Consider the following 26,325-nt stretch of genomic DNA (forward strand, 5'->3'; position numbering starts at 1 on the left):
TTCTGCTGCAATCTCTTTGCACTACTGTGCAGCGGAAATGGTGTATTTTATTATTTTTCCTAATACTTTTATAGCGCTCACATACTTAGCAGCGTTTTATGCATTGATCCCATCAATTCATCCGTGACTCAAGTAAGCCCCAAAAAAACATACAGGATTCACTCAGATGTTGATAAGGACCTTAGCATTGCAAATTAAGTGCCGAGCCAACATACTACAGCACAGCAGAATGTGTCATCTGTAGATGCTGGGCAGAGATGTAATGTCTTGCACTCTGACAGCTAACAGTTGTAAGTGCAGCTCTGGATGTGACTGGAGTACAGCATAAGTATTTGCACCTCAACAATTTATGTAGATGTAAGTAACTGCACTGATCCAATTACTCTACTGTGTGTATAATGTCTGTCTTGCAGAACGCGGCTGCGCTGTCAGACATTGATACAGGCAACATGCAGAATGTCATTAAAAATAAAAACGTCACTCTCTGTATCTGGGCGAATCTTAACAAGAACCCCAGGTAAGACCCATAGACTCGTAAAGGCTGAGATATTCCAAGTATTTTAGTATTAGGGATTTACTACTCTGCTTTCGTTCACACAGGTTCCGGGGTTATGAGTTCCAGGAGGAGGCGATCTCTTTTGATTTGCCGAAACCTTTGGCCCTGAGTAACATTGCGGTCCGCATCCTTCACGAAGACTATGACCACTTGTCCTGTCAATGTCAGGTTTCTCAGCTACAAGTGAAGGAGTCAGAAGAAAATCCAGCTGCCGAGACCATCATCCCAGATAGCGAAGCCGAAGATTGGAAGCCACCGGCTGACGAAGATGAAAATCCTGCACCCGAAATCGTTGCAGCAGTGGAAGAGGAGGAGGTGAAGTCCGAGGAGAGGAAGGTAAAGCTATCACTACACAGGAAAATAAATAAGTGCATCTTCATAAAGATCTATATTAGCTCAGGTTCCATATTGTTGCAAGTCATACTGACCTATGGCATTGCTCATCCTGAGCTTGCAGGTTCACCAATGTCTTTTTGTCATGGTGAATAATTCATATCAGGAACAGCAGCAGCATAGAAATAATTCAAAACCTGCACAATGTTTTCTCCATCATAGAGTGTCCTCAGCGCCGCGTCACCCAGGGAAGATGTGACTGACCTAGAGGAGAAGACCGCTAATGAAGTGGAGAGGAAGACTGAGAGTCAGGCTGGAGACACCAGTGAAGGTCGGTAAGAACAGAAAAGAGGGACATGAGTGTGAGCCCCAATGAGGAAGACAATATGGGACCGGTCAATACCGTTACACCCCGCCATCCTGTTAGAGCAGCCTGCGGATTGTTTCCCCAGCTCCATGTATCAGAGAAAGGATGTTTCCTCCTCTATTAATCCTCTATACAGTGCTGAATGCCTTTTCAAGCCCCTATTAGATGCTGCACGAAATGCCTCTATGGTGTGTATGCCATTGCTTCATAGGCATCTCATTATATCATACTCCAATCTTTTCTAGAGCTGCATTCACAATTCTGCTGTTACTTCATGTCTTCTACTCCAGTGCCATCTAGAGCTGCATTCATAATTCTGCTGATACATCATATTTTATAGTTCATTCCCTCACTGAGCTGCATTCACAGTGCGCTATTACATCATGTCTCATACTTCAGTCCCATCTAGAGCCACATTCACAATTCTGCTGTTACATTCATAATTCTCCTATTACATCATGTCTCATACTCCAGTCCCATGTAGAGCTGCATTCACATTTTTTTGGTATCACATCATATTCTGCTGGATGTCGTTTGGAATCTGGCAGCACCAAACACCAGTATAAGGTAAGGTTCTGCACAGGAAAGCAGCAGGTCCGTGGATGCAGCTTTAGATGGGACTGGACTATGTGACAACTGGATTTTACTAGTTTCACGACGTAAAATCAGGATTTTATTAAGGACACGGAGGCGAGTATTGCTTTAACTCTTTCTTTACTCAACATTAGCAGCAATGAAACAGGAAGAGGAAAAAACAAGAAGTGACCTAGGTAACAGGCCACTCCCCCGGCAGCATGTATAATAGTCCTTGTCACCATCCGACCCTTTTCTTTCTTTGCAAACACGGACCGCTATCCGGATAACACCAAACTGGAACCGCTGAACCTCAACTTTCCACTGGAACTACCGGGAACCATGGACCCTGGAACCTGCATCTTTGAACAGACCACAACTGCAGCGTCCGAAACATACAAACGGTAACCTTGGACGTCCGAACACTGAAGAATCAGCCTGAAAGGGAAACAGAAAAGACATACCAACATCAACGCCATCTTAAGATACACGTTCAAAGTTATTGAAAGTATCAAGAGAAGTCATGAAATCAAAGTAGAGCAGAACCCCAGAAAAGCCATCCATACATGCCCCTAGAAAACGAGAGAGGGGGGGAAAGGGAGGGTCAATACTCGCCTCCGTGTCCTTAATAAAATCCCGACTTTAAGTTGTGAAACTAGTAAAATCCACAATTTTATCTCTGACACGGAGGCTCATATTGCAATTTTAAAGCTGCATGACCACCGAAGAGAAAACGTGAGGCGGAGGGTGAAAGTAGAAATCCGGAAAGGTAGATTCGCGCGACCAATCGGCCGCCCTCAAGATGTCTTGCAAGCGAGCCCCAGAAACCAACATCGAGGTGGCAGACGCTCTGCGGGTGGAATGCGCAGTGAAGATGGACGTGTCCACCCTCGTCAAACGACAAGACCCATTTGACCTAGCGTGCCAAGGTGGCGGACGGAACGGAAGATCGATAGACCGCTGTCCGAGCCTCGTATTCACGAAGGCAGGCCTAGCAGGAAAGCTGGGGTAAAAAAAAAAAACGATACGCAGTCTTGGTGCGTCTAGAAATCGTAAAGGTCACCCCTTCCGGCATAAAGGATCTGGCCGAAAAATTCCAAGGCTTGTACGTCGGAGACCCGTTTACAGGACACCAGACAGAAAAGGGAAACCAGCTTCGCCGACAGCTGGCGCAAGGATAGGTCCGTGTTAGCTGGCCAGGAAGAAAAGAGAGACAGCACGCAAGAAACATCCCAGGTAGCCGAATAACGAGGCCTAGGAGGACGTGCCAGGTGAGAACCTTTAGGAAGACGGCGTACCAAACGGTGTTGGCCCGCTGGACAACCCCCGAACCCGTGGTGAGCCGAAGAGATGGCCGATCTATAGACATTAATGGTGCGATAGGCCCGACCGGCCTCGAATAAGGAAGTTAAAAACTGAAGGATGGCCGTTACAGGGGCCGAAACGGGATCCAGGTCCCGTCCCATGCACCAACTAGCTCAAACCTTACATGCGGACCTATATGCACGTCTAGTGCCGGGGGCCCATGCGCTCGCCAATAGGCGTCGAGTCGAGAGTGGAAGGCCCTGGAGTTCCCGGGGTTCCCCAAGGTCCTCCATGCCAACAGAGGGAGAGAGCCCTCCAGAAGAAGAGGGTGAGACTGGCCAAGGGGCCCCAACAAGAGGTCCGGAAGAGCCGGTAGCAGAATGGGGATGTCGATCGACAACTCTAGGAGCTGTGGAAACCACGCTTGGGACCCCCAGAACGGGGTCAGAAGGACTAACTCTGCCTCCTGGCGTCTGACCTGGAGGAGGACTCTGGAAATGAGGGCGAAGGGGGCAAAACGTGTAGAGGAGCACGGTGGACCAGTCCTGGAGTATAGCGTCTACCGCCTCCGCCGCGGGATCCGGGCGCTGTAAAACAGTGTCAGCTGGGCGTTGAGCCGGGAAGCAAAGAGGTCTACGGCAAAAGGACCCGAAAACGACGAGATCGCGGAGAAAACCTCCACTTTCAATTTCCAGTCGCTGCTGTCTGACCAGTGGCGAGAACTCCAGTCCGCCTGGATATTGTAAAGGCCCGGGATGTAGTGCGCCTGGACGAGCAGATTCCTGGAGAAACAGAAATCCCAGAAATCCTTCGCCAGCCGAGCCAGTAAAGCGGAATGCGTGCCACCCAGGTGATTGATGTAGCGCACGGCAGACACATTGTCCTTGTGGAGCCGAATGCAAGCGTTCACCGTGTTGTTCGAGAAACTCCGGATTGCAAACGACCCCGCCAAAAGTAACCGTCAAGTAAGCATCCTGGAGGTCCAATTTGGCCATCCATTCGCCGGGCAGGAGCAGATCCCGCAGGAGGTGAATGCCCTTCATTTTGAAATGACGATAACGTACCAGGATATTTAAAGCGCGAAGGTTGATCACTGGTCGCATTTGACCGCCCTTCTTCTCCGCCAAGAAAATATTGCTCAAAACCACTTCTGAGGGGGTAGGGGCACGTTCTATGGCTCCTTTGAGGAGCAGAGTTGAGAGCTACTCTTCGACCAAAACTCGGTCGGGCGCCGATAGGATGATTGGGTGGGGGGGAGGGATACAGTCCGGGGTGTCTACTAGTTCTATCTGGAAGCCTCCGACCGTGGAAAGGACGCACCTGTCCGAGGTGATGGTCTGCCAAACATGGAAAAAACGATGGAGTCTGCCCCCTACAGAGGGATTGGAAGAAACACGAGGAAGCAACAGGCTTACCGTATGGGCGTCTTGCGCCTGGAGTGCTTCTGAATCCTCGGGAACGCCATGGTCTTCCGCGGGCTGGGAAGAAGGGGGATTGATGACGCGTCTCCTGAAAGGACGACCCTTGGAAGCCTGCAGACTGGGTGAAGGAGCCTCGTCCCGTGTTACGGGACTGATTGGAGGACCGGACGGACAGGACCCGGCCTGTTAGAGACCCGGCCCTGGAAAACCCTCCGCATGGAGGATTGGGCCTTGTCTAGGGCCGTAAAGGCCCCCATGAAGCGACCCAACTCCTTAATAAAGGAGCCCCTGGGCGTCTTTGCCGGGTTCGGTAAGGGCGAGGTTAGCCAATTTTGGCTCAATTTTAAATAAGATGGCTTTACGCCGTTCGATAGATAGGGAAGTGTTGACACTTCCCACGATGCAAATCGCTCTCTGTATCCAACCTCTGAGTTCCTCAGGGTCTACTTGTTTGTCCTCTGCTCTGGCACACTCAGCCAAATCAAATCTCTTGGCCAGTGGACCGAAGACGTCTAAGAGCTTGTCTTGGCAAGCTTTTAATGCGGAATCCAGCCCTTTCCGGGGGTTCCATCCTAATTTAGTAAGATATTGAGTCATTTTTGGATCCACTGTACGGGTATCACAAACTTTATTGGGTACTAACGGTCTGGGACATTCTGCCTTTAACTTGTTCCGGGCCGCTTTGCTAAGCGGACGGAGGACCCAGTTTTCCAGATATTTAGACACATGGTCTACCGGCAGCCATTCGGCCGACCTGGGATGGTGCAAGGCATCGGGGTCAAATAACGGATCCCCAAAGGGGTCTGTGATCGCACCTTCCGCAGTAGCGGGGGGATCGGAAGTGGTGCCCGAAGGGGGAGCCCTGGAAGCCGCAGAGGTAGAGGTACCCGGGTCCCCCATCTCCATATCGTCCAGGCAATCATGATCGGACTCATCCTCAGCATCCTCTCCTGACCCGATTTCTGAGTCGGAGTCACTCTCAGGGTGTGCTCTAGCACATTTCCACAGCCTCGCCCGTTCTGCCCGGCAAGGTAAGACTCTTTTGCGTGAATGTAACACGCTATTCATAGGGTGAGAAATATCACCAGTCACAAAAGTTCTGGAGGCCTGAGCGTCATGATGGGGCTTGTCCTTGGCAGGGGGCTCGGGTCGTGTTGAGTCTATTAGGAGAGTATTGCTCTGGGCGCCAGTGGAATGCGCTAACAGAGCTTGCAACAGGGATTGGGACAAAGTCGCAGAGACCGAGCCCATGGCTTGAAGCGATGGCTTCAGCTACAGATTTTTGAAGCGCCAATGGGTCATCGGGCCTAATGGCAGAGGGTACAGGAGAAAGATGGGGTGGTCCCTGTACTATGAGGGGGTCAGATTCACCCGTGGGGTGACAGGGGGTAGGCATTGTTGATAATGCACGGGGGAAAGAGACTGTAGGCAACGGTACCAGGGAGTCCGAGCACGGCAGCAGGCACGAATGGCGCGTACTTGGGTAAAATGTCCGCCAAGTCACACGAGATCAGAGGCGAGCGCGGGAGGGAGCAAGGAGCTCCCGCCCCTAAAGTCTCGCGAGAGCTCCGGCGCAATGGCCGGAGCAGTGATACGCAGAGAAAAAGGCCGCAGGACGCGCGGACCGCGGGGAGGAAGGCAGGCAGAGCGCCGCAAAGATCACCACCGGCAATAAGAAACGGTCAGAGCCAGGCGATGGGGTAGGGGAAAAGGGGGGACCACATCAAGTAACAAAAAAATAAAAAATACAACCCACAGTGTAAGAGAAAACAGAAGTACTTATCCTCTTCCTGAGCAGCAAAGAAAGAGGAGGGTCGGATGGTGACAAGGACTATTATACATGCTGCAGGGGGAGTGGCCTGTTACCTAGGTCACTTCTTGTTTTTTCCTCTTCCTGTTTCATTGCTGCTAATGTTGAGTAAAGAAAGAGTTAAAGCAATATGAGCCTCCATGTCCGAGATAAACTCAGAATCCTATGATGGTGCTTATTGGGATGAGCAATAATTAGCAGTGTTAGGGCTCATGCACATGGCCTTGTGTGTTCCGCATTTTGTGAAACGGAACGTCCTGCCCTTTGTAGAAATGTCCTATCCTTGTCTGCAAAACGGACGACAATAGGACATGTTCTGAATTTTGTTTGCGGAGCCCCGGAATGGACATACGGAGATGGACAGCACATGCTGCTGTCCGCATCTTTTGCGGCCCCATTGAAGTGAATAGGTCAGCATCCAATCCACCAAAAATGCGGATCGGATGCGGACAAAAACCACAGTTGTGTGCATGAGCCCTTAAAAGAACCCTTGTGAGTTGCTGCAAAAAAAATCACAGAAGCAGCTAGCTGATTAGAAGGCCTCTTGCACACGACCATATGCCCTCCGAGATATACGGTCTGTCAACGGGCCATATGTCCCGGAGCGGCATGGATTGTGCGCACGGGAGCTCACTGACCGTATATCTCGGAGGGCATACGGTCATGGGCAAGAGGCCTAAGTGTTAGATTTCTTGTGAAAAAATGAACAATCGGGAATAAAGGAATTTCACTATGTGTTATTCAGGTCATTCTCAAACTTCATTACTGAGCGAGGCCCAAGATGAGGAACTGCTGGAGGACGAAGATGTCGTAGATTTGTGTCAGTTCACAAGTCTGGGAGGAGTTTATTATTTCGATGTCCTTGTTCTGCCACCACAGTGTAAGCAGGTGAACAGCTGGAGCATGGTGCAGGTGAGGAGGACAAGTGATGACCACATTAACCTGGAGCAGCGTGGATTACTGCTATTAAGGCCCCATGACCGTGCTGTGATCCGCAAAATGCAGGCAGCAATGCACGAATATCGACCATGGGGCAGCTGCAGCGGATCACGGACCCATTCACATTCCGCAAAAAGAACATGTCCTATCTATCTTTTTGCGGAACGGAAGTACGGGACGAAACCCCACGGCAGCACTCTGTAGTGCTTCTGTGGGGTTTCGTTCCGTGCTGCATCTCCGGATTTGCAGACCCATTGAAGTGAATGAGTCCGCAGCTGTGATGCGGAATACACACGGAACGGTGCCCGTGTATTGCAGGTCCGCAATACGGCAGCGGGACACCTACGGTCGTGTGCAGGAGGCCTAAATATGTATTACACAGGTAGAGAGCACACATATTATACTTCACAGCTGCACTCACTATTCTGCAAGTACACACTGTCCCAGATTTACTAATCCTAAAGATGGCGTGAGCTTAGACCGGCGGTCTAGACCTGCAGCAGATCTATCACGGGGGCTCAGGCTGCATGATAAATGTGGTGCAGAGACGGACATTTTTCTCTGACTATACCAACTATTGGTTGGTTTACCTTGAAACATCCTAGGCCCCACCCTCTTGTCAAGCATTTCGGGGGGAAAAAGGGTAGAAACCCTAGATGTGCCAAATTGAGCCACCTTTTAGACGTATTTGTGGCACAGATACATTAGTAAATCTGGGCCACAGTGCACATAGATTACATTACTTATCTTGTACTAATCCTGAATTAGCACTTATTCACACGTCAGTGTTTGGTCAATGATTTTGAACCAAAACCAGGATTAGGGCCTCCACAGACTTAAGATATAAGGGAAAGAGCTGCACCTGTTCTGTGTTTAGAGCCGCACCTGGGTTTGGCTTAAAATCACTGGTGATAATCACTGACCAAAATGCTGATGTTCATCCGCCAAAAAATACACAGCATAAATACCTCCTCCTTTTATTTTATGGTGTACAATTGTCAATCCCGGCCCTATATTGTGCAGTATAAATAATGTGTCGCTGCTTTTTCTTAAGCAGAATGTCTCCATTTATTTCAATAGGGGATGGAATCTGCAACAAAATCCGCACCTGCATATTTTCTGGCAGATTTTTCTCACGACATCTGAAGGCATCCTTAGGTTAGGTTCACATTTAAGATTTTGGAAGCAGGTTTCAGCGCGGAATTAATGCCTCCGTCTGAACCTACTCTTAGGCCTTGTCCACACTTCTGTTTTTCACAGACGTGTTCGGTCAGCACAAGTACCAATTGCTTTAAATGTGTCTGTTCACATTTCAGTATTTTTTGTACAGACCATGGGTCAGTACAAAAAAAATAAAAAATCACTGATACATGCACTATTTTGATCAGTGATGCAGACCAAGCGCACTCATTGAAGTCTATGGGTCTGTAAAAACACATGGATGGCATCCGTTTTTCACATTAGACAGATAGAAAATGCTCTTGAAATTAATTTTCAGCTGAGCAACTTCCGTGAATTATGGATGACACACACAAGGAAAAAACTGACTCATGGATCCTTCACGGATGATACACGGACATGACACTGAAGTGAGGACGAGGCCTTAGGCCCCTTTCACACGAGCGAGTTTTCCGCTCGGGTGCGATGCGTGACGTGAACGCATAGCACCCTCACTGAATCCTGAACCACTCATTTCAATGGGTCTGTGTACATGAGCGTTGTTTTTCACGCATCAGTTGAAAATCGCAGCATGTTCTATATTCTGCGTTTTTCACGCAGCCCTGGCCCCATAGAAGTGAATAGGGCTGCGTGAAAAACCCATTGCATCCGCAAGCAAGTGCGGGTGCGATGCGTTTTTCACTGATGGTTGCTAAGAGATGTTGTTTGTAAACCTTCCGTTTTTTATCACGTGCGTAAAAAACGCATTGCACCTGCACGGAAAAAACTGAACTGAACGAAATGGCAGACAAAACTGACTGAACTTGCTTGCAAAATAGTGCGAGTTTCACTGAAGGCAACCGGAGCCAATCCATCACGCTCGTGTGAAAGAAGGCCTTAGGCCGGTTTCACACGTGCGTTACGGGAACATGCGCGATTTTTCCGCGCGAGTGCAAAACATTGTAATGCATTTTGCACTCGTGTGAGAAAAATCACGCATGTTTGGTACCCAAACCCAAACGTCTTCACAGAAGTTCGGGCTTGGGATCGGTGTTCTGTAGATTGTATTATTTCCCCTTATAACATGGCTATAAGGGAAAATAATAGCATTCTGAATACAGAATGCTTAGTAAAATAGGGCTGGAGGGGTTAAAAAAAATTTTTTAACTCACCTTAATCCACGTGGATTAAGGCGAGTTAAATTTATATATTTTTTTTTTAACCCCTCCAGCGCTATTTTACTTGTATTCAGAATGCTATTATTTTCCCTTATAACCATGTTATAAGGGAAAATAATAATGATCGGGTCCCCATCCCGATCATCACCTAGCAACCGTGTGTGAAAAATCGCACCACATCCGCACTTGCTTGCGGATGCTTGCAATTTTCACGCAACCCCATTCACTTCTATGGGGCCTGCGTTCGGTGAAAAACGCTGAATATAGAACATGCCGCGATTTTCACGCAACGCACAAGTGATGCGTGAAAATCACCGCTCGTGTGCACAGACCCATAGAAATGAATGGGTCGGTATTCAGCGCGGGTGCAATGCGTTCAACTCACGCATTGCATCCGCGCAGAATACTCGCCCGTGTGAAAGGGGCCTTAGGCTGCCTGCACACAGGTGTGTATTTCTCTGTTACCAAACCTGCACTAAAATCCACATCTGCTACTTGCGGATTTTGTTGTGATTTTTCCTGGTCTCACCATTTAAATTGCAAAGGTTGAAATGTGCACTAAAAATCTGCAGAAACACTTGACATACTGCGGATTACAAACCATAGACAGTGTACATGAGATTTGGCAAATCTCATTCACTTTGCTAATACAGTATTAGGGCTGGTTTACACGACCGTGCCGTGTTTTGCGGTTCAGATACAAAACTAAACCACGGTCGTGTGAGTGAGCCCTTACACAGTGTTTCTTCGGCACAAAAATATGCAACGTGTGAAGATAGCCTTAGGCCTCCTGCACACGAACGTGTGCGCCCCATGGTCGTTCTACGGGCCGCAGTGCACGTACACAGTCCGTGGGGCAGCGGATTGCGGACCCATTCACTTTAATGGGTCCGCGACCCAGCCATTCCGCAAAAAGATAGGACATGTCCTATCTTTTTGCGGAACGGAAGTAGGGGACGAAACCCCACGGAAGCACTCCATAGTGCTCACGTAGGGTTCCGTTCTTCCGTCCCGCACCATTCCACATCTCCGGATTTGCGGACCCATTGAAGTGAATGGGTCCGCATTGGTGATGCGGAATGCCCGCAGAACGGCACCAGTGTATTGCGGTCCCTAATACAGCAACGGGGTGCAGGAGGCCTTAGGGTACCTTCACATGTTGCAGAAGTTTCCACGACTGAAAATCTGTTCCATTAACCTGTATGGGGCCTGCAGAAATCCATAGGAGTGCTGCCCCATTCAAATGGATGGAACTGATTTTCAGTTGCAGAACAATTTGCAACGAAATCTGCTGCGTTAAGGCAGCCTCATACTCCAGAGCTGCACTCATTATTTAGTGTATTGTGGATTTATTTTTATTTTTTTAAAGAAACATATGTGTAATGTGTTTTTAATAATGCTTTTTAAGCCCATACAGCTCTACAGAGGAAGTGACATTATGGCGTTATATACTTTCCTCCAAAAAAAAAAAAGTTTAAAACATCTAGACATGCAAATAATTGCCATTAAAAATACCAGGTGGTAAAACACTATATGGACCAAACTGTGTGTGAAAGGGACCCTTATACTGGGCTTTGCAGTAGTTCCCTGCTCCATGCCTATGCTCTGTGCTGATTTCTTTTCCTCTGTTCTCTGCAGCTACTGGCAGGTGGTCTGCAGAAATTCCCCTACCCTCAGGATTCGTACCTCTCTACCAGTCTGGGGGCGTCACTGCAGGAGAAGGACATGGAGGCTCTGAACTCTCCCCCAGTTGGAGTTTCCTTTAAAGTTCCTAGTAACGTGATCTTCTTTGAAGAACCTCAGGTGGCTCGATGGGACACAGAAAGTAACGTACCATAAACTACTCCAGACAGTTTTTAGGCTACTTTCACACTCGCGTTTCGTGCAGATCCATCATGGACAGATCCGTTCAGATAATGCAACCCTCTGCATCCGTTCAGAACAGATCCGTTTGCATCATCTTTAACATAGCCAAGACGGATCGGTTTTCTATTGTGCCAGTGAAAACTGATCCGTCCCCATTGACTTACATTGTGTGTTTGGACGGATCCATTTAGCTCAGTTTCATCAGACGGACACCAAAACGCTGCAAGCAGCCTCCAGAGCGGAATGGAGACGGAACTGATGCATTCTGAGCAGATCCTTTTCCATTCAGAATGCAAACTGATCCGTTTTGGACCACTTGAGAGCCCTGAACGGATCTCACAAACAGAAAGCCAAAACGCGAGTGTGAAAGTAGACTTATGTAGAGAAAGGAAAAAAAAAGTACTAAATGTAAAAAAATATATATAATAGTTATAATGCGTTAACATTTCTCACTGACATTAGTAGGTCTGTTAGAGTAATTCTTCAGCTATTGGCAGCCATCTTGCTATAGTGGCACTTCCTCTTTTCCCTCCTTACTTGAATTGCACCACCTCTGGCATTATTTTCATGTCCTGCTTATCAGTTAAACTCAATTTTTATGTGTTTTAGGCAGGAACTGGAAAACCGATGCAATCACAGACAAAAACTACAATCCAGAATTGCGGGAGCTGACGTTCAAAATGGACGCCTTCTACACCTTCACCCTGATCCAGGAATCCCACCTGCACATGCCATATGAGTCATGGGAACTGACCCCCAAAGGCGTAAATGAGGTGTCATTAACGATCGCCTCCGCCCTCACAGACATCCAGATAGAAATCAAGGTAAAGCGTTAGACAGGACCAAGTCACCGAAAAAATGCAAACTGCAGGAAGCATGTTATAGAGCAGAAGGAAATATATATTTTTATGGAAAAAAGATTCAGTAAAACCTGTAACATACATTTATAGCTTTACATTTTATCACCACCTGTGAACAGCTATCGGTACAGGAGGGAGCTGTTATACGCTCACTGCCATCACTGATAACCCCTCCGCCCTGTACCGATAGCTGTTCGCAGGTGGTGGAAAAGAGCAGAGATATAAATGTATAAATCACAGGTCATATTGAATCTTTTCCCACAAAAAATATACTGTATATCAATCTGCTCAGCTCCTCCTGCTCTATAACATGGCGCTTTCAGATTGCATTGAATTTTGTGGTGACAGGTCCTCTTTAAGCAGGGGTCATAGACTAAGAGCACTAGTTTAAATTTAAGGTATAACCAATGCCAGTTTCCGGTCATAGCTTAGAATAAATGTGCTGGGACAGTTATGCCTGGCCCTCACCCCGTTTTTTGGAAAAGTAGCAAGCAGAATGTAAAGGCCACAAATCTTTGCGCAAGTGTAGTCCGCACCACATTTTGAAAATTTGCCAGTAAACCGGTGTAGTGGAATGATAAGTGTCCCCCTTTTTGTTAGTGTCACACCACAATCCTCATTTACACTCCACTCCTCATCCTGACTTTTCAGAGCTGAGGATTTGCTACAACTCTATCCAGTCTAGGAAATTCTATTTGTACTCCATCCATTGTAACCCCCAGATGAGTGAGCAGGACTCGGGTGGGATGGATTTTTAACCTCTGGATGTAAACAAGGATATTCAAGCAAGAATCTTGAAAACTGGGGAAGAACTGAAACACAACATGGCAGATGTATTAATGCTATAGAATAGAGAGATGGTGTCTATAGACCTGCACCAGATTCATTACAGCTCAGGCTGGATGACAAATCTGGCATGGCATTGGTTGGCTTACCTTAGAACAGAATTTTACACCAGAATGGTGGCACAATTTTAGCACAAAAGCCCACACCCCTTTTCTGGTTAGGCTCTAATATTTTATCTAAACCTGGATGCACCAAATTTTGGCACAATTTGATCAAGGTGCACTCATTAGTAAAAGTCTATGTAGAACTTTCCAGTGTACAGTTAAACTATTTATGTAAAATTGGACACAGACCTTTGAAATGTAGCAGTCATAGATTTTTAAATTAGCGAGGTGCAAGAAAAATTTAGAAGACCTTTAAGGGGTTATCCACAAAAGAATATTGTTAACCTATCCTCAATATCAATGGGGCAGAGCTGCAATACCAAGCATGGCTCCCTGAAACAGCCGATCGTCGGGGATGCCGGGACTCGGACCCCCACCATTGTGATAAATGATGACCTTAGGATACATCATTAGGGCTCTTGCACATCAACATTGCACCAGCCCATGTGCACGCCGCATTACTGATGCAGATCCATTCACTTGAATGGGCCCGCAATCACGGAGATGCAGAATCGGAAGCCCACGGGAGCACTACAGAGTGCTTCTGTGGTGTTTGTCCGGGCCTCCACACCCCCCAAAAAAATAGAACTTAATCTAATTTTTTTGCAGTGCAGATGGATCTATTCAAGTTGAATGGGTCTCGATCTGTCCCGGCCGCCGCACAGACATTGCCTGTGCATTGGGGAATTGCGGTTCCTAATGCACAACGTTCGTGTGCAAGAGGCCTTATCTTTTCCAGAATAACCCCTTTAAAGGCTATGTAGGCCTTCGGGGACAATTTTTGTTAGAGTGCATTTTACTCATTTTTTTAATTGGTCTTTATTAAAAATATTGAGCTGCTCTGTCACAAAAAGTTAAGGGATTCTGTCACCAGATTTAACCCTCTTAAGCTAGCTGACATTAGCACATCACTAATGTCAGCTAAACCCAACTAGCCTATTCCTACTTTTATCTATGCCCCCGTTACGGCAGAAATCCAACTTTTATAATATGCTAATTAGCCTCTAGGAGCAGGGGGAGGCGTTGCTCCTGCTCGTAGAGGCTCCGTTCTCCCACCTTTGTCGCCTCCCTCCAAGTCCTGATTGCCAGCCCTGTGCTCTGGTAAAATCTCACACCATTCAGTATTCGGCACAGGCGCGGTGAGGAAGCTGGCAGCCTGCGAGCGTCTTTCCCACACCACGCCTGCGCCGAATGATGAATGGCACAAGATTTCACCAGAGCACAGGGCTGGCAGACAGATGTGAGCGCTGCCTGGCCCTGTCAATCAGGACTTGGAGGGAGGCGACAAAAGGTGGGAGAACAAAGCCTCTAGGACAGGCATCCTCAAACTGCGGCCCTCCAGCTGTTGTAAAACTACAACTCCCACAATGCCCTGCTGTAGGCTGATACCTGTAGGCTGTTCGGGCATGTTGGGAGTTGTAGTTTTGCAACAGCTGGAGGGCCGCAGTTTGAGGATGCCTGCTCTAGGAGCAGGAAAAACGCCCCCCCCCCCCCCGATCCTAGAGGCTAATTAGCATATTATAAAAAGTTAGATTTCTGCCGTAACGGAGGCATGGATAAAATTAGGAATAGGCTAGTTCGGTTTAGCCGACATTAGCACATCGCTAATGTCAGCTAGCTTAATAGGGTTAAATCTGGTGACAGAAACCCTTTAACTTTTTTTTTTTTTTTTTTTATAGCTGTGCGAATGGTACTTACACTTTCTGCCAGTTATCTAATAACCCTTATCTGTAAATTACTAAAAGGTCATTAAGACTTATTTAAGCCACATTCTTATCAGACCTTTCATCCGTTTTGACATAGGCTAATTATGGTATTACCTTGTAGGACGGCCCCCGCTGATGCCATGGGGGTATGTGGGGGTATGTATATATATATATATATATATATATATATATATATATATATATATATTTTAGTTTGAAAAATAAAAAAATATATAATTATTATTATTATTATTATTATTATTATTATTATTATTATTATTATTATTAATAATAAATATATATTTTTTTATTTTTCAAACTAAAATATATATATATATATACACACACACACATACACACCCATGGCATCAGCGGGGGCCGTCCTACAAGGTGATACCATAATTAGCCTATGTCAAAACGGATGAAAGGTCCTCTTTAATGAGTGTTTATAAAAGGTCAGAAATAAGGAGCCCATCAGCTCCCTGCCTGAAAGAGCAGAGATAAAATACAGATTCTGCTAGTAGATAAACTCAAAGCTGTGCAGGGAAAACGGCTCATCATTTTTAATAAAGACCGGTTGAAAAAAAATGTTTTAGCTCAAAATGAGTTCAATGCTATAATAAAGGCTATGTACACCTTTGGTGGCAATTTTTTTTAAGGGTGTCCATACACATAACTAGCCTGAGAACTGCAAGTTAAAAGCTGCACACAGTTTAACAATACGGTTTTAGGCCTCACCAACATAAAAAAAACAAAAAACAAATGCTTCACCTGTATTTGCCTCTAGTTCTAAGACCGCATAACATAACTGTGGCAATTCATGACAGAGTGCGGGCATCTTCGACCAGTTCTCTGAAGTTTCAGGCTAGCTCTGTATTAACTATCTGTATGGTGCAGGAGGAGCAATGCCGACTGGCGGCCGTGTCTAGCATTGATGGTGACCTATCCCACATCATCGGGAGGTGGATGACTCCTCTGTGTCTCAAAGCTGCAATGAAAAGAGTTGGACTGAACGTCTTCCCTGAAGAGGATTCTGGGAAATACGTCAGCGTCAATAAAAAGGTAGCAACAAAAGTCAAGCACTTCTACTGACACATAATGACCTCACATACTCCCAGAGTTGTTGATTGGGAGGTAGAACTGCCTCTATATATTTTCATATTAACCTTCTATGTAGTTTCTTAATCTGATGTTACAGATGGAAACATCTTCCCTCAAACTAACATTCTGATATTTTTCACCAATATGGAGCTGGCTGGTAATGAGGCAGACGCAGCATTGTCAGATACGGCTGAATCGTGCATCTCTGTATTTTATAACTTTATTCTGTAATCTTCATTTTTGTTTTTGTTTTTTTGGCAGAATGAGCAAGCGGAAAAAATGGCATACCAGGAAATGGCTCTTCTGTCACCTTCATTTACCTTCGGGTGGAGCAAATGGAACCATAACTGCAGCTACGAGGAGATCATTGTGAAGGTGCAGAGCGAGCATGGCCTGAGCAATTTGTGAATAAATTAATAACAGGACATTATCAATGGGGCGTGCCCTGCACTCTGACCAGGCAATGGCGAGTGTCAGACTGTAGGGACACACCCCTTTGACAAAGCAAATTTTAACACCTATTTACACATTTCCAAGAGGAGTAAGAGAGGTGTGCACAATGCAAGGTTCCAACAATAGAGGTAGCGCCGGAGGCAGAGCCTTCGTCCTTCGGCTGCTACTCGAAGCATCAGTACACCCGCGAGATTATCAGGGCCGGGTTAGATGGGGGAAGGGGGGGATGTTGGGGGAGCTTGCTTCTTCCGCAGGCCGGGACAGCAAACAAAAAAAAAACATTGATTTGTCTAAATCTATTTTCTACTGCTTAATGTAAAGTCTGTTACCTTTCAGGTGAAAGAAAGCTCTGGATTTCACAACGAGGATGACTGGTCCCTGTACCTACTGAACACACAGAGGACCCAACGCCTCAAGATCTCAGAATCCAGCGACACCTTTTCTGAGGAGCTTTACGACGGCAGCGAGTTCCACACCACTCTCTATCACATGATCAGAGATTACTGCAGCCCCGAGGCCACCGAGAGGCTGCAGCGCTCCGACCACCTCTTCATAGACTGCGTCTACGAGCTGCTGAATGGGACTAGAGTGCTGACATACTCCTAAAGACTTTATTGAATAAATACCACAACCAACCACATTCAGGCACATAAAAACCGCTCCGGACAGGAGGGGACAAAATCTAAGAAAATATAATCTCTTGAAATATTTCAGGTCCTGGAGATCTGCTCTACAGAACAGGTTGTACCCCCTTGAGAACCTGCAATTGCCTGTAATAAAATATATATATATATATATATATATATATATATATAAATATATACATAGGTTTAAATTATATTATAGCCACGTTACCCGATATCCTCACACTACTGTACAAAACCTCAGCGCTGGAAACTAGGAAAGCAAAAAATAAAATAAAAGTTCTGTCTTGTTTGTGCTTCATACTGGAGGGGGCGCATTGTGGTGGAGACCAGTGTAGGGCCACAGTAGCTGCTGGACTGAAGTCCATGAAGTGCCAGTTCCCACAGGAGCACCATCGGCAGGTTTGTAGAAGGAAAGGCCCACGAGGAAGCTAAGCAGCGTGACGAGCAGGAAGATGGCCAGGACTGAGATTACCACAGGCTTGTTGATGCTTTTGATGGATCGTTTCAGGTCTGACGTCCAGGACAGAACTTTACTGTAACTGCAAATACAAGAAGCTGCAATGACTGCACTCAATATACAAAAAGTGTAAAAATATAAAGAAATTAAATAGAGAAAAATGTTATACCGGCTTCTAAAATCAGATATCATTATCTGTCTCCGGCCACTAGACGCAAAAAGAACAATCTTACTTTCATCAGTCCACAAAATGTCTCTTTAGGTCAGTCAATGTGCTGTTTGGCAAATTGTAACTTCTTCAGCACATGTCTTTTTTTCAACAGTGGGACTTTGCGGGGGCTTCTTGCAGATAGCTTGGCTTCACGTAGGCGTCTTTGTAACAATACTCACAGGTAACTTTAGACCTTCTTTGAACTTCCTGGAGCTGATTGTTGGCCGAGTCCTTGCCATTTTGGCTACTCTTCTATCCATTCGAATGGTAGTTTTTCGCTTTCTTCCACATCTTTCAGGTTTTGGTTGCCATTTTAAAGCATTTGCGATCATTTTAGCTGAGCAGCTTATTGTTTTCTGCACTTCTTTATATGTTTTCCCCTCTCCAATAAATTTTTTAATCAAGGTACGCTGTTCTTCTGTACAATGTCCGGAACGACCCATTTTCCTCAGAATTTCAGAGAGAAATGCTCTATAACCAGCATGTACAACATTTGCTGCCTTCCTTCCTTAAATAAGGGCAATCATTGCCACCTGTTTTTCAAAGAATGAATGATCTCACTCATTGAACTCCACACTGCTATTATTTTGAACATGCCCCTTTCAATTAGTGATTCAATTACACAGAATCATCAGCATGCATGTCATGATTGTTGGGTCTGTTGGATTTCTATTACTTTACTACACCTGCTAGTAAATTATTTGCCATGTAGAAATATCATTTCTACCAAAAACAGTGATTGATCAGGTTAGTGATGTCTGACTGCTATTATTTTGAACACAACTGTATAACCTAGGTTTTTATGCTGCACAGTATTTAAATTTCCTGTTTGATCACATCTCTAAGCAGCACACTGGTTGATCCTCTGACGATCTACAATGTAGCAGCTGCAGCGTCTACGCCTGGTGCTATACAGAGAGAAAAGTTCCTACAGTGTATTGCAGCTTAGAGCTGTGCCTTATGGGATCACTGCTAAGTCTTTAGTGCTGCCGGAATCAGAATTATACTCTGGTCACATCCAAAGCTGCATCTATAAGTATACATGCACCTTTGTCAATTTCACTTCATAACTTAAACTTTAAAATCACAAACTTACGTAGAGTTGGCCTTTGTTGGCGGGAGGGTTTTCTGGATGTAGCTATATTTTCGGACTAGCTCTTCTTTTGCATCTTCCACCAGTGCCGTGCTCGGCTCATCCCTAGGTCATGTACAACAGATTGTGGTTACAGCTGAGGTCAGGAGACTGGGTGAAGTGAAACCCTCCGATCAAATCATTATTATACTACCACAGTGAAAATATTGGCAGGGCAGTCATACCGAAAGTCGCATGGACTGGCTTCCAAATCTGATCCAACATATTCCTCATGGGCAGAGACAGCCGGCCTGTCACATGATCACATCACCTACCATTGGCAGATATATTCGCTCTCATGGAGTTGTGTTTTCGGTCAGCTGTCTCTGGCAATAACAGATCTGTCCCTCTCACTGTCCGTGGGACATGACTGAATTGGTCTGTGAACCAGTGACCAAATGTTTGTGTCTATTAGGATGATGAAATGGTGGAAAGAGTATTGGCACAAGAGAAAGAAAGTAGCTAACTTCCCCCAATCTGGTTTCAGTATAAATCAGTATTTAAAGGGGTATTCCACTATCCACAGCGGTGGGACTCCCATCGATCACAAGAACGGGGGCACTGTACCCCCTGAAATGAATGGAGTGTCCAGTCAGATGTGTGCGGCCCTCCATTTCTATGGGAATTCCGGAGATAACCGAGCGCTGTATTCCACCATCTACGAAATGAATGACGTGGCTACATGCATGCTGAACCGGCGGCTGCAGAGGATACGGGGCCCCCATTCTTGTGATCAGTGTGGGTCCCAGCGGTAGTACTCCCACCGTTCTAATAGTTATCCCCTATCCTGTGGAAAGGGGATAACAATGTAACCGGAATACCCCTTTAACTGCAGGAGTAAGGCTGTACAGGGCTGGGCCATCAGACGGCTATGGGATGCGATGGGCAGGAGTCCCTACTTACTCCTTTATGATGTCCTCGCTTGGCTCTGGCCGGGTGCAATTGTCCACAAAGCGCTGCAGTGTTGGGCGGTTCTCGTTCTGTCTGGATCCCACCAGCTTCCTGGAGGACACAAGCGTCATGATTTATTTAAAAGGGCCCTAAGCAAGTAAATCTCCCTACTGACAGTTTTCCACTACAATAAGAATTCCTGTAGTGGAGGCCAAAGGAAAATCCATATTAGTCCAGTTGATTAACACGTAGATGACTCCCTCACCAGCTGTTTGATCTTCTGTGCTGTAATTTTCCGTCAGGTTTCTCTCCAAATAAGTCCTAAGTGGGGGGGAGGTAAGAAATATTTTAGAATCTTGGACTGTGGCACAAAATTAAATCCTTACCAAAAAGTGAAAACCTGGTAGGAGGCATCAAAAACCAGATCATGCCAAATATATAGCACTTCATGATGTCACTAGATGATGCTCTAGGCAGAGTCACCAGATACAACTTTTTCTATAAGATCCCACACGCTGCACTGTTTCTAGTAAATAAACCGAAGGCTACTTTCACACTTGGGTTAGAAGAATCCGGCAGGCATTTCCTTTGCCGGAACTGCCGGCCGGATCCGGAAATCCGTATGCAAACTGATATCTTTTTTTTTCCGGATATGGATCCGTTAGACTTTTCCACTGAAATACCGGATTAGTCTTTCCGGAATAACGGAGCCGGTAATACATTTTTTCAAAGCTAGAATGAACTGCGCATGCGCAGACCAGAAAACCGAATCCGGGAACACTTGTTACCAGATCCGGCATTAATACATTTCAATGGAAATTAATGCCGGATCTGGCAAGTGCAGTATTGTTCCGGGATTTTGGCCGGAAAAAATACCGCAGCATGCTGCTGTATTTTGTCCGGTCAAATACTGTACAAGGGACATCCTAATGCATACTGAACGGATTGCTTTAGTTCAGAATGCATCCTATGGAAGGTGATAAAGGTCAACTGTGAGAAACCCTTTAAGTTTTATTTATAGAAAAAGCTTGCAAAGTTTGCACAAAATTATAAATTTTACAGGAGGAGATATACCATGGGTGATCCGGTGCAGAGGCCTCTGGGGTACGCTGGCATGCTGACTCTCCTAGCTGGTGACACCTGGAAAACAGGGAAGACCATAAAAACCAAGACCCAGCAGCATTCTTCTCATCGCTGGACTTGCCTTACTCACTAGAGATGACGCCAGTTTCTGGGAATCCTCTGGAAGAGAGCAGACATTAGAAGTTACCATTCCTGCTGCCAGTAGGGGTAGCTGTGACCAAATACAATCGTGATCAGTTCGTTCTCTGACGCCACCGAATAACAGTTCTCACCTCTGTCCGTGGCGCAGCTGGCCCGTTCGTTTTGGTGCATGGTCTGCCGCAGCTCCTCCAGCTCCGTGTGCTCCTTGGTGTACATTCGCTTCAAGTTCTCGACATGCTGGATCATGACCTCGACTGCTTTACTGACTCTGTTTTCCTAAAATACAAAGAAGTTCCATGGGTATTTGCTACCAGTGAATGGAAGAGTTCATAATTTATACCCAGAGGCTGGATACCTGTCCTGACTGAACTCTTTCTTCACAGCTGTGGGTTTGTTACAACTGTATCCAGCGTAGGCCCAGATCTGTGAGCTTAGCAGCCTGGGCCGCAGCCTGATAAGATACCTGCCCTGAAACATTGTAACAAACTATGTGGACAGAAGGGAGATTTGCGCTGTTGTAGCCTGGCAGAGGATTGTATACTCTGTAACAAACCCTCAGCTGTAAGAAGTATTTGGACAGCACAGGTTTTCAGGCTTTGCATATAAACAATGAATGTTCCTAGTCACGGATGCCAAAAAGGGAAGAGGACATCATAAAATTGTTGACTATTAAAAGGGTTCTCCAAGATTGTGAACTCTTTTAGTTATTGCCAAGCAGGGTGCACATTAACGCTGCCTGCCGGTGGCCTCAGCAGTGAGGTGTGCAAGCACAGCGTGTGACCGCTGCCACTGCGGCCGTGGATTTGTGAGATGGGGAGACAGCTCTCATTGTTTGAACACTGTGTACCGTATTTTTCACCCTATAAGATGCACTTTTCCCCCCCAAAAGTGGGGGGGAAATGGCAGTGCGTCTTTTGGGGCGAATGCTGCCATTTTTACTTTGCACTCATACATTGCCGGCCGCGATGCTGGAGGCCGGCAACATGTGTTGGAATCGCAGCGGGGCCCGATGCAGTCACTGTTCTTTATTACACCGGGCCACGCTCACAGCAGTATTTATTAAGTGAAGTCATGGGTAAAGCCTTGTTAAGGTATAACAATCCTCTGCAGCAGTTGCACACGTAGTACTCACTATGAAACTCGCGTAGCAGGCAGGCTGGCCGGTCACTCACTTCCTCACGCGCATGCTCCTCCCACTTTATGAATGAAACAGGCGCGCGGCGGAGTGAGTGAATGAAACATGCGCGCGACGGGAGTTTCATAGTGAGTATACGTGCGCTACTGCTGCAGAGGATTGCTATACCTTAAAGCTTTACCCATGACTTCACTTAATACTGCTGTGAGTGGGGCCCGGTGTAATAGAGAACAGTGACCACACCACCAGGCCCCGCCGCGATTCCAACACGAGTTGCCGGCCTTCACCCCCTGTATTCACCCCCCACTATTTACACAAGGACAGTGTTATGGGGGGGGAAGGGGAATCTGTGGATGACACATCTATAGCATAAGATGCTATATGTGTCACCCACAGATCCCCTCCATAACAGTGTCATCCACAGATCCCTCCCCCCCATAACAGTGTCATCCACAGATCCCTCCCCCCCCCCCCCATAACAGTGTCATCCACAGATCACCATTAGTTCAAAACCCACCAAAAGCACACCTTTTGGTTCAAAATATTTTTAGTATTTTCCTCCTCAAAAACCTAAGCGCGTCTTATGGGCGAAAAATACTGTAAATTAAATTAATGGTTCTAGACTGACATTCTGCTGTTTGGCCACAAGAGGTCGTCATTTCCCAGGCACAGCTGACTGACTGAATATAAAAATCCATATTCATGAGAGGTGGAGTTGTCAGACTGATGGAGAAAGGACACAGAGACATATTGGAAGGACACAGAGAGGAGTGAATCTAGTCACATTTAAGTGTGGGATCAACATTCTGCGACCACAGCTACAGTTAAGCTGATCGCTGTTCAGGACCCGTATTCTGCCCAGGGGACGGAGGAATTCTGCCAGGAGTGCTGATGGGAGCTGAGGAACAAAACTACTTGTTCTGCGGTACCGCATGTTTGTTGAATAGACTGCTTGTTCGGTATCAGCGGAGACAGAGCAGACCCGGGTTGGTAAGATCGTGCACGCACCTCATTGAAATATTGGCACCTGGAGACTAGACCGGGCCTGTAATTAGCTAGTTAGGGCTTCTGTTTCGTGTGTCAGGCCAAAAAAAGGTGTTTCTACGGTTCACAAAAGGACTCCGAATTAAAAAGCGACATTGCACAGTTGAGAACTGATAGACGTCTCACCGGCTCAATCCAGCTCAGCGTGTTGCGCAGGAGTAATACATGGGCACGTGCCATAGGACCAGTTACGGGAGGGGAAATATTGTAGTTTATTATAAGATTGTGAACTTTTGTGCTGCACCGCAGGCCAGCCCGTATCATACACCCACCTAATCATTCGTGTCATTTCAAGGGTAATAACAGGGCCGTTTAGTTGTGCCCGCCAGTAGGCAAACTAGTGCGATTCTGTCTGGTAGCCACTGCAGGGCGCCGAGCAACATTACACAAGGGTCTCAGCCCAGAGGCTGAGGTTTGCGTTCTATGTCATATTGCAGTAAAAAGTCTGTTGGTGTCAGTTGCTTTTCTCGTTCGTGACTTCACTGTATCCTGGGGAGCCCACCCCTGGGCATGGATTACAGATTGGCCATGAATATGGCAGTCCAATGGTCAAAAGTAAATGGGAGAAGGGAGCTTGGTGCACCAGTATTTTTTTTTTTGCTTTTTTTGCACCCTGCCTGGCAATCTCAAAAGGCTTTTCTGGACAACCCCTTTAATATGATAATTGAACTGTATGTGCATTAAAAAACTGGATATGGCGATTTATTTTGTGCATTTAACATGTGGCAGAGACAATTTTGCACCATTTTCCATTCATTGTCTGAATTGCTTTTTCACGAGACTTCTAGGAAACAGTTTTCCTCGCCAGTGCTCACCTGATGAATGGCGCCCAACATCTCTGATCGGCTGGCCACCCGTGCTGTGTGCTGGCTTAGGAACTGTAAACTTTTCTCCAACTTCTTCACAATCTCATGTGTCTGATTATCTTCCTCACAGAGCGGCGTCAGCGCCTGCAACCAGAAGCCAAAATACAGGGAAAAAATTATAAAAAATTATATTATTAGATGGATATCTGTGAGGCACGCACCATTGTAATGTACAGCCTATCAGCTCCCTGCCATCCTGAGGCACAGGAGGCCTCACGTCTCAGCATCAACTACCTCCTGATGAAAAGATGGGCTAAACAGAATGAAATCTCTTAGGCCCCTTTCAAAGGGCGAGAATTCCGCACGGGTGCAATGCGTGTGGGGAACGCATTGCACCCACACTGAATCCGGACCCATTCACTTCTATAGGGCTGTACAGATGAGCGGTGATTTTCACGCATCACTTGTGCGTTGCATGAAAATCGCAACATGTTCTATATTCTGCGTTTTTTACACAACGCAGGACCCATAGAAAAGAATAGGGATGCGTGCAAAATCGCAAGCATCCGCAAGCAAGTGCGGATGCAATGCGATTTTCATCCATGGTTGAAAAGGAAACAAGGGATGAGTTACCTGGGACCCCATTTACTTTATTATTTTCCATTATAACATGGTTATAAATGGAAAATAATAGCACTCTCTAATTCAGAATGCTAAGTAAAAGGTCCATTGTGGGGTTAAAAAAAAATAAAAAGTAACTCACCTCATCCACTTGATCGCTCAGTCGGGCTGGTCTTCTTTCTTCTTCTTACAGGACCTGGCTGGAAAAAGGACCTTCGGTGATGTCATCGCGCTCTCCCCACGTAGTGAGCGTGGCGACGTCAGTGCAGGTCCTGCTGAATGAAGATAGAAATCTCTTCTATCTTCATTCAGCAGGACCTGCACTGACGTCACCGCGCTCACCACGTGGTGAGCGCGATGACTTCAAAGGTCCTTTTGCAGGTCCTGAAAGAGGAAGCAAGAAGACTATGCCGGCAGCGCGATCAATATGATGAGGTGAGTTAATTTTTTTATTTTTTAACACCTCAATTGACATTATACTTAGCATTCTGTATGAAGAATGCTATTATTTTCCCTTATAACCATGTTAAACTGGAAAATAATAAAATATACAGAACACCTAACCCAAACTTCAGTGAAGTCCGGGTTCGGGTCTGGGTACCAGAGTCAGTTTTTTATCACGCGCGTGCAAAACTCATTGCACCCGCGCGATAAAGACTCAACATCGGAACGCAATCGCAGTCAAAACTGACTGCAATTGCTTACCTTCTCACACGATTTTCCCTGATTGCAGATGCAACGCATCCGAACCTAATCTGGACACGCTCATCTGCAAGGGGCCTTAATAGTAACTGGACAGAATGGATTGCACTTCCCATTTCCACACAAACCTCTAATAGTTTCTTGCAGCCCGCCAGTTCCTTCTTTAAATTTTCTTCAGCCAACTCTCTCGACCTTTCTTCAAGACGCAGCCTCTTATCCAATGTGAAGATGTCGCACTTGAATCCAAGGGAAAGACGCAAGAACTCACCCTAAAAATAAAATAAAATTAATAAAATTAAATAAAAATAAAAGCCTTAGGCTCCATTCAGACGTCCGTAGTGCATTGCGGATCCGGAATACATTTGGCCAGCACCCCCATAGAAATGCCTATTCTTGTCCGCAATTGCCATGCTCTATTTTTATTGCTTGTCTGCAAATGGACATGCTCCATTTTCTTGGGGAGCTGTGGACCGGAAGATCGGGGCCGCGCTCCGGAATTGCGGATGCGGAGAGCACAAAGTGTGCTGTCCGCATCTCTTCCGGCCCCATTGAGAATGAATGGGTCCGCACCCGTTCTGGATAATTGCGGATCGGATACGGACGTCTGAATGGAGCCTTAGTCTTGAGTTACATTAGTTCGTTCTCAAGCCATATCTAGAGCTGCATTCATTGCACTAAATAACTCTCCTGCTGAGGCCTGTCATGGCATGATGGGAGTTGTACTTCTGCAACAGCTGGAGAGCCACAGATTGGGGAGCGCTGCCTGAGTAAGCAGGAGATGGTAGAAGGTGTACGCGCAGAGTCAACAATATTTTGAAGGCAGCTTTGGATAGGACTAGAGATTAGAAAATGATGTAACTCAACTATAAATCATGATGG

The 26,325-nt window shown here is 46.2% G+C and overlaps 2 protein-coding genes across 2 annotated transcripts in view; one reads left to right on the forward strand and one right to left on the reverse strand.

Moving 5' to 3' along the window:
- DNAI7 (dynein axonemal intermediate chain 7) overlaps nucleotides 1-17,482 on the forward strand; it is a 28,989-nt gene extending 11,507 nt beyond the window's left edge. The window contains exons 7-15 of the mRNA XM_040437489.1: nucleotides 414-517; nucleotides 601-892; nucleotides 1,112-1,220; nucleotides 7,111-7,277; nucleotides 11,279-11,465; nucleotides 12,116-12,330; nucleotides 15,920-16,084; nucleotides 16,385-16,498; nucleotides 16,913-17,482. Coding sequence (XP_040293423.1) covers nucleotides 414-517; nucleotides 601-892; nucleotides 1,112-1,220; nucleotides 7,111-7,277; nucleotides 11,279-11,465; nucleotides 12,116-12,330; nucleotides 15,920-16,084; nucleotides 16,385-16,498; nucleotides 16,913-17,182 — 1,623 coding nt within the window. The 3' untranslated portion in view covers nucleotides 17,183-17,482. The remainder of the gene's footprint in view (nucleotides 1-413; nucleotides 518-600; nucleotides 893-1,111; nucleotides 1,221-7,110; nucleotides 7,278-11,278; nucleotides 11,466-12,115; nucleotides 12,331-15,919; nucleotides 16,085-16,384; nucleotides 16,499-16,912) is intronic.
- LOC121005009 (inositol 1,4,5-triphosphate receptor associated 2-like) overlaps nucleotides 17,207-26,325 on the reverse strand; it is an 88,243-nt gene continuing 79,124 nt past the window's right edge. Inside the window, exons 31-39 of the mRNA XM_040437502.1 lie at nucleotides 25,575-25,715; nucleotides 24,133-24,267; nucleotides 21,270-21,414; nucleotides 21,128-21,156; nucleotides 20,989-21,054; nucleotides 20,180-20,235; nucleotides 19,927-20,025; nucleotides 18,988-19,089; nucleotides 17,207-17,762 (exon numbers count right to left, since the gene is read on the reverse strand). Of these exons, the coding sequence (XP_040293436.1) occupies nucleotides 17,519-17,762; nucleotides 18,988-19,089; nucleotides 19,927-20,025; nucleotides 20,180-20,235; nucleotides 20,989-21,054; nucleotides 21,128-21,156; nucleotides 21,270-21,414; nucleotides 24,133-24,267; nucleotides 25,575-25,715 (1,017 nt within the window). The 3' untranslated portion in view covers nucleotides 17,207-17,518. The remainder of the gene's footprint in view (nucleotides 17,763-18,987; nucleotides 19,090-19,926; nucleotides 20,026-20,179; nucleotides 20,236-20,988; nucleotides 21,055-21,127; nucleotides 21,157-21,269; nucleotides 21,415-24,132; nucleotides 24,268-25,574; nucleotides 25,716-26,325) is intronic.

This window comes from Bufo bufo, chromosome 1 (assembly GCF_905171765.1).
Source record: "Bufo bufo chromosome 1, aBufBuf1.1, whole genome shotgun sequence".
Classification (NCBI taxonomy): Eukaryota; Metazoa; Chordata; class Amphibia; order Anura; family Bufonidae; genus Bufo; species Bufo bufo.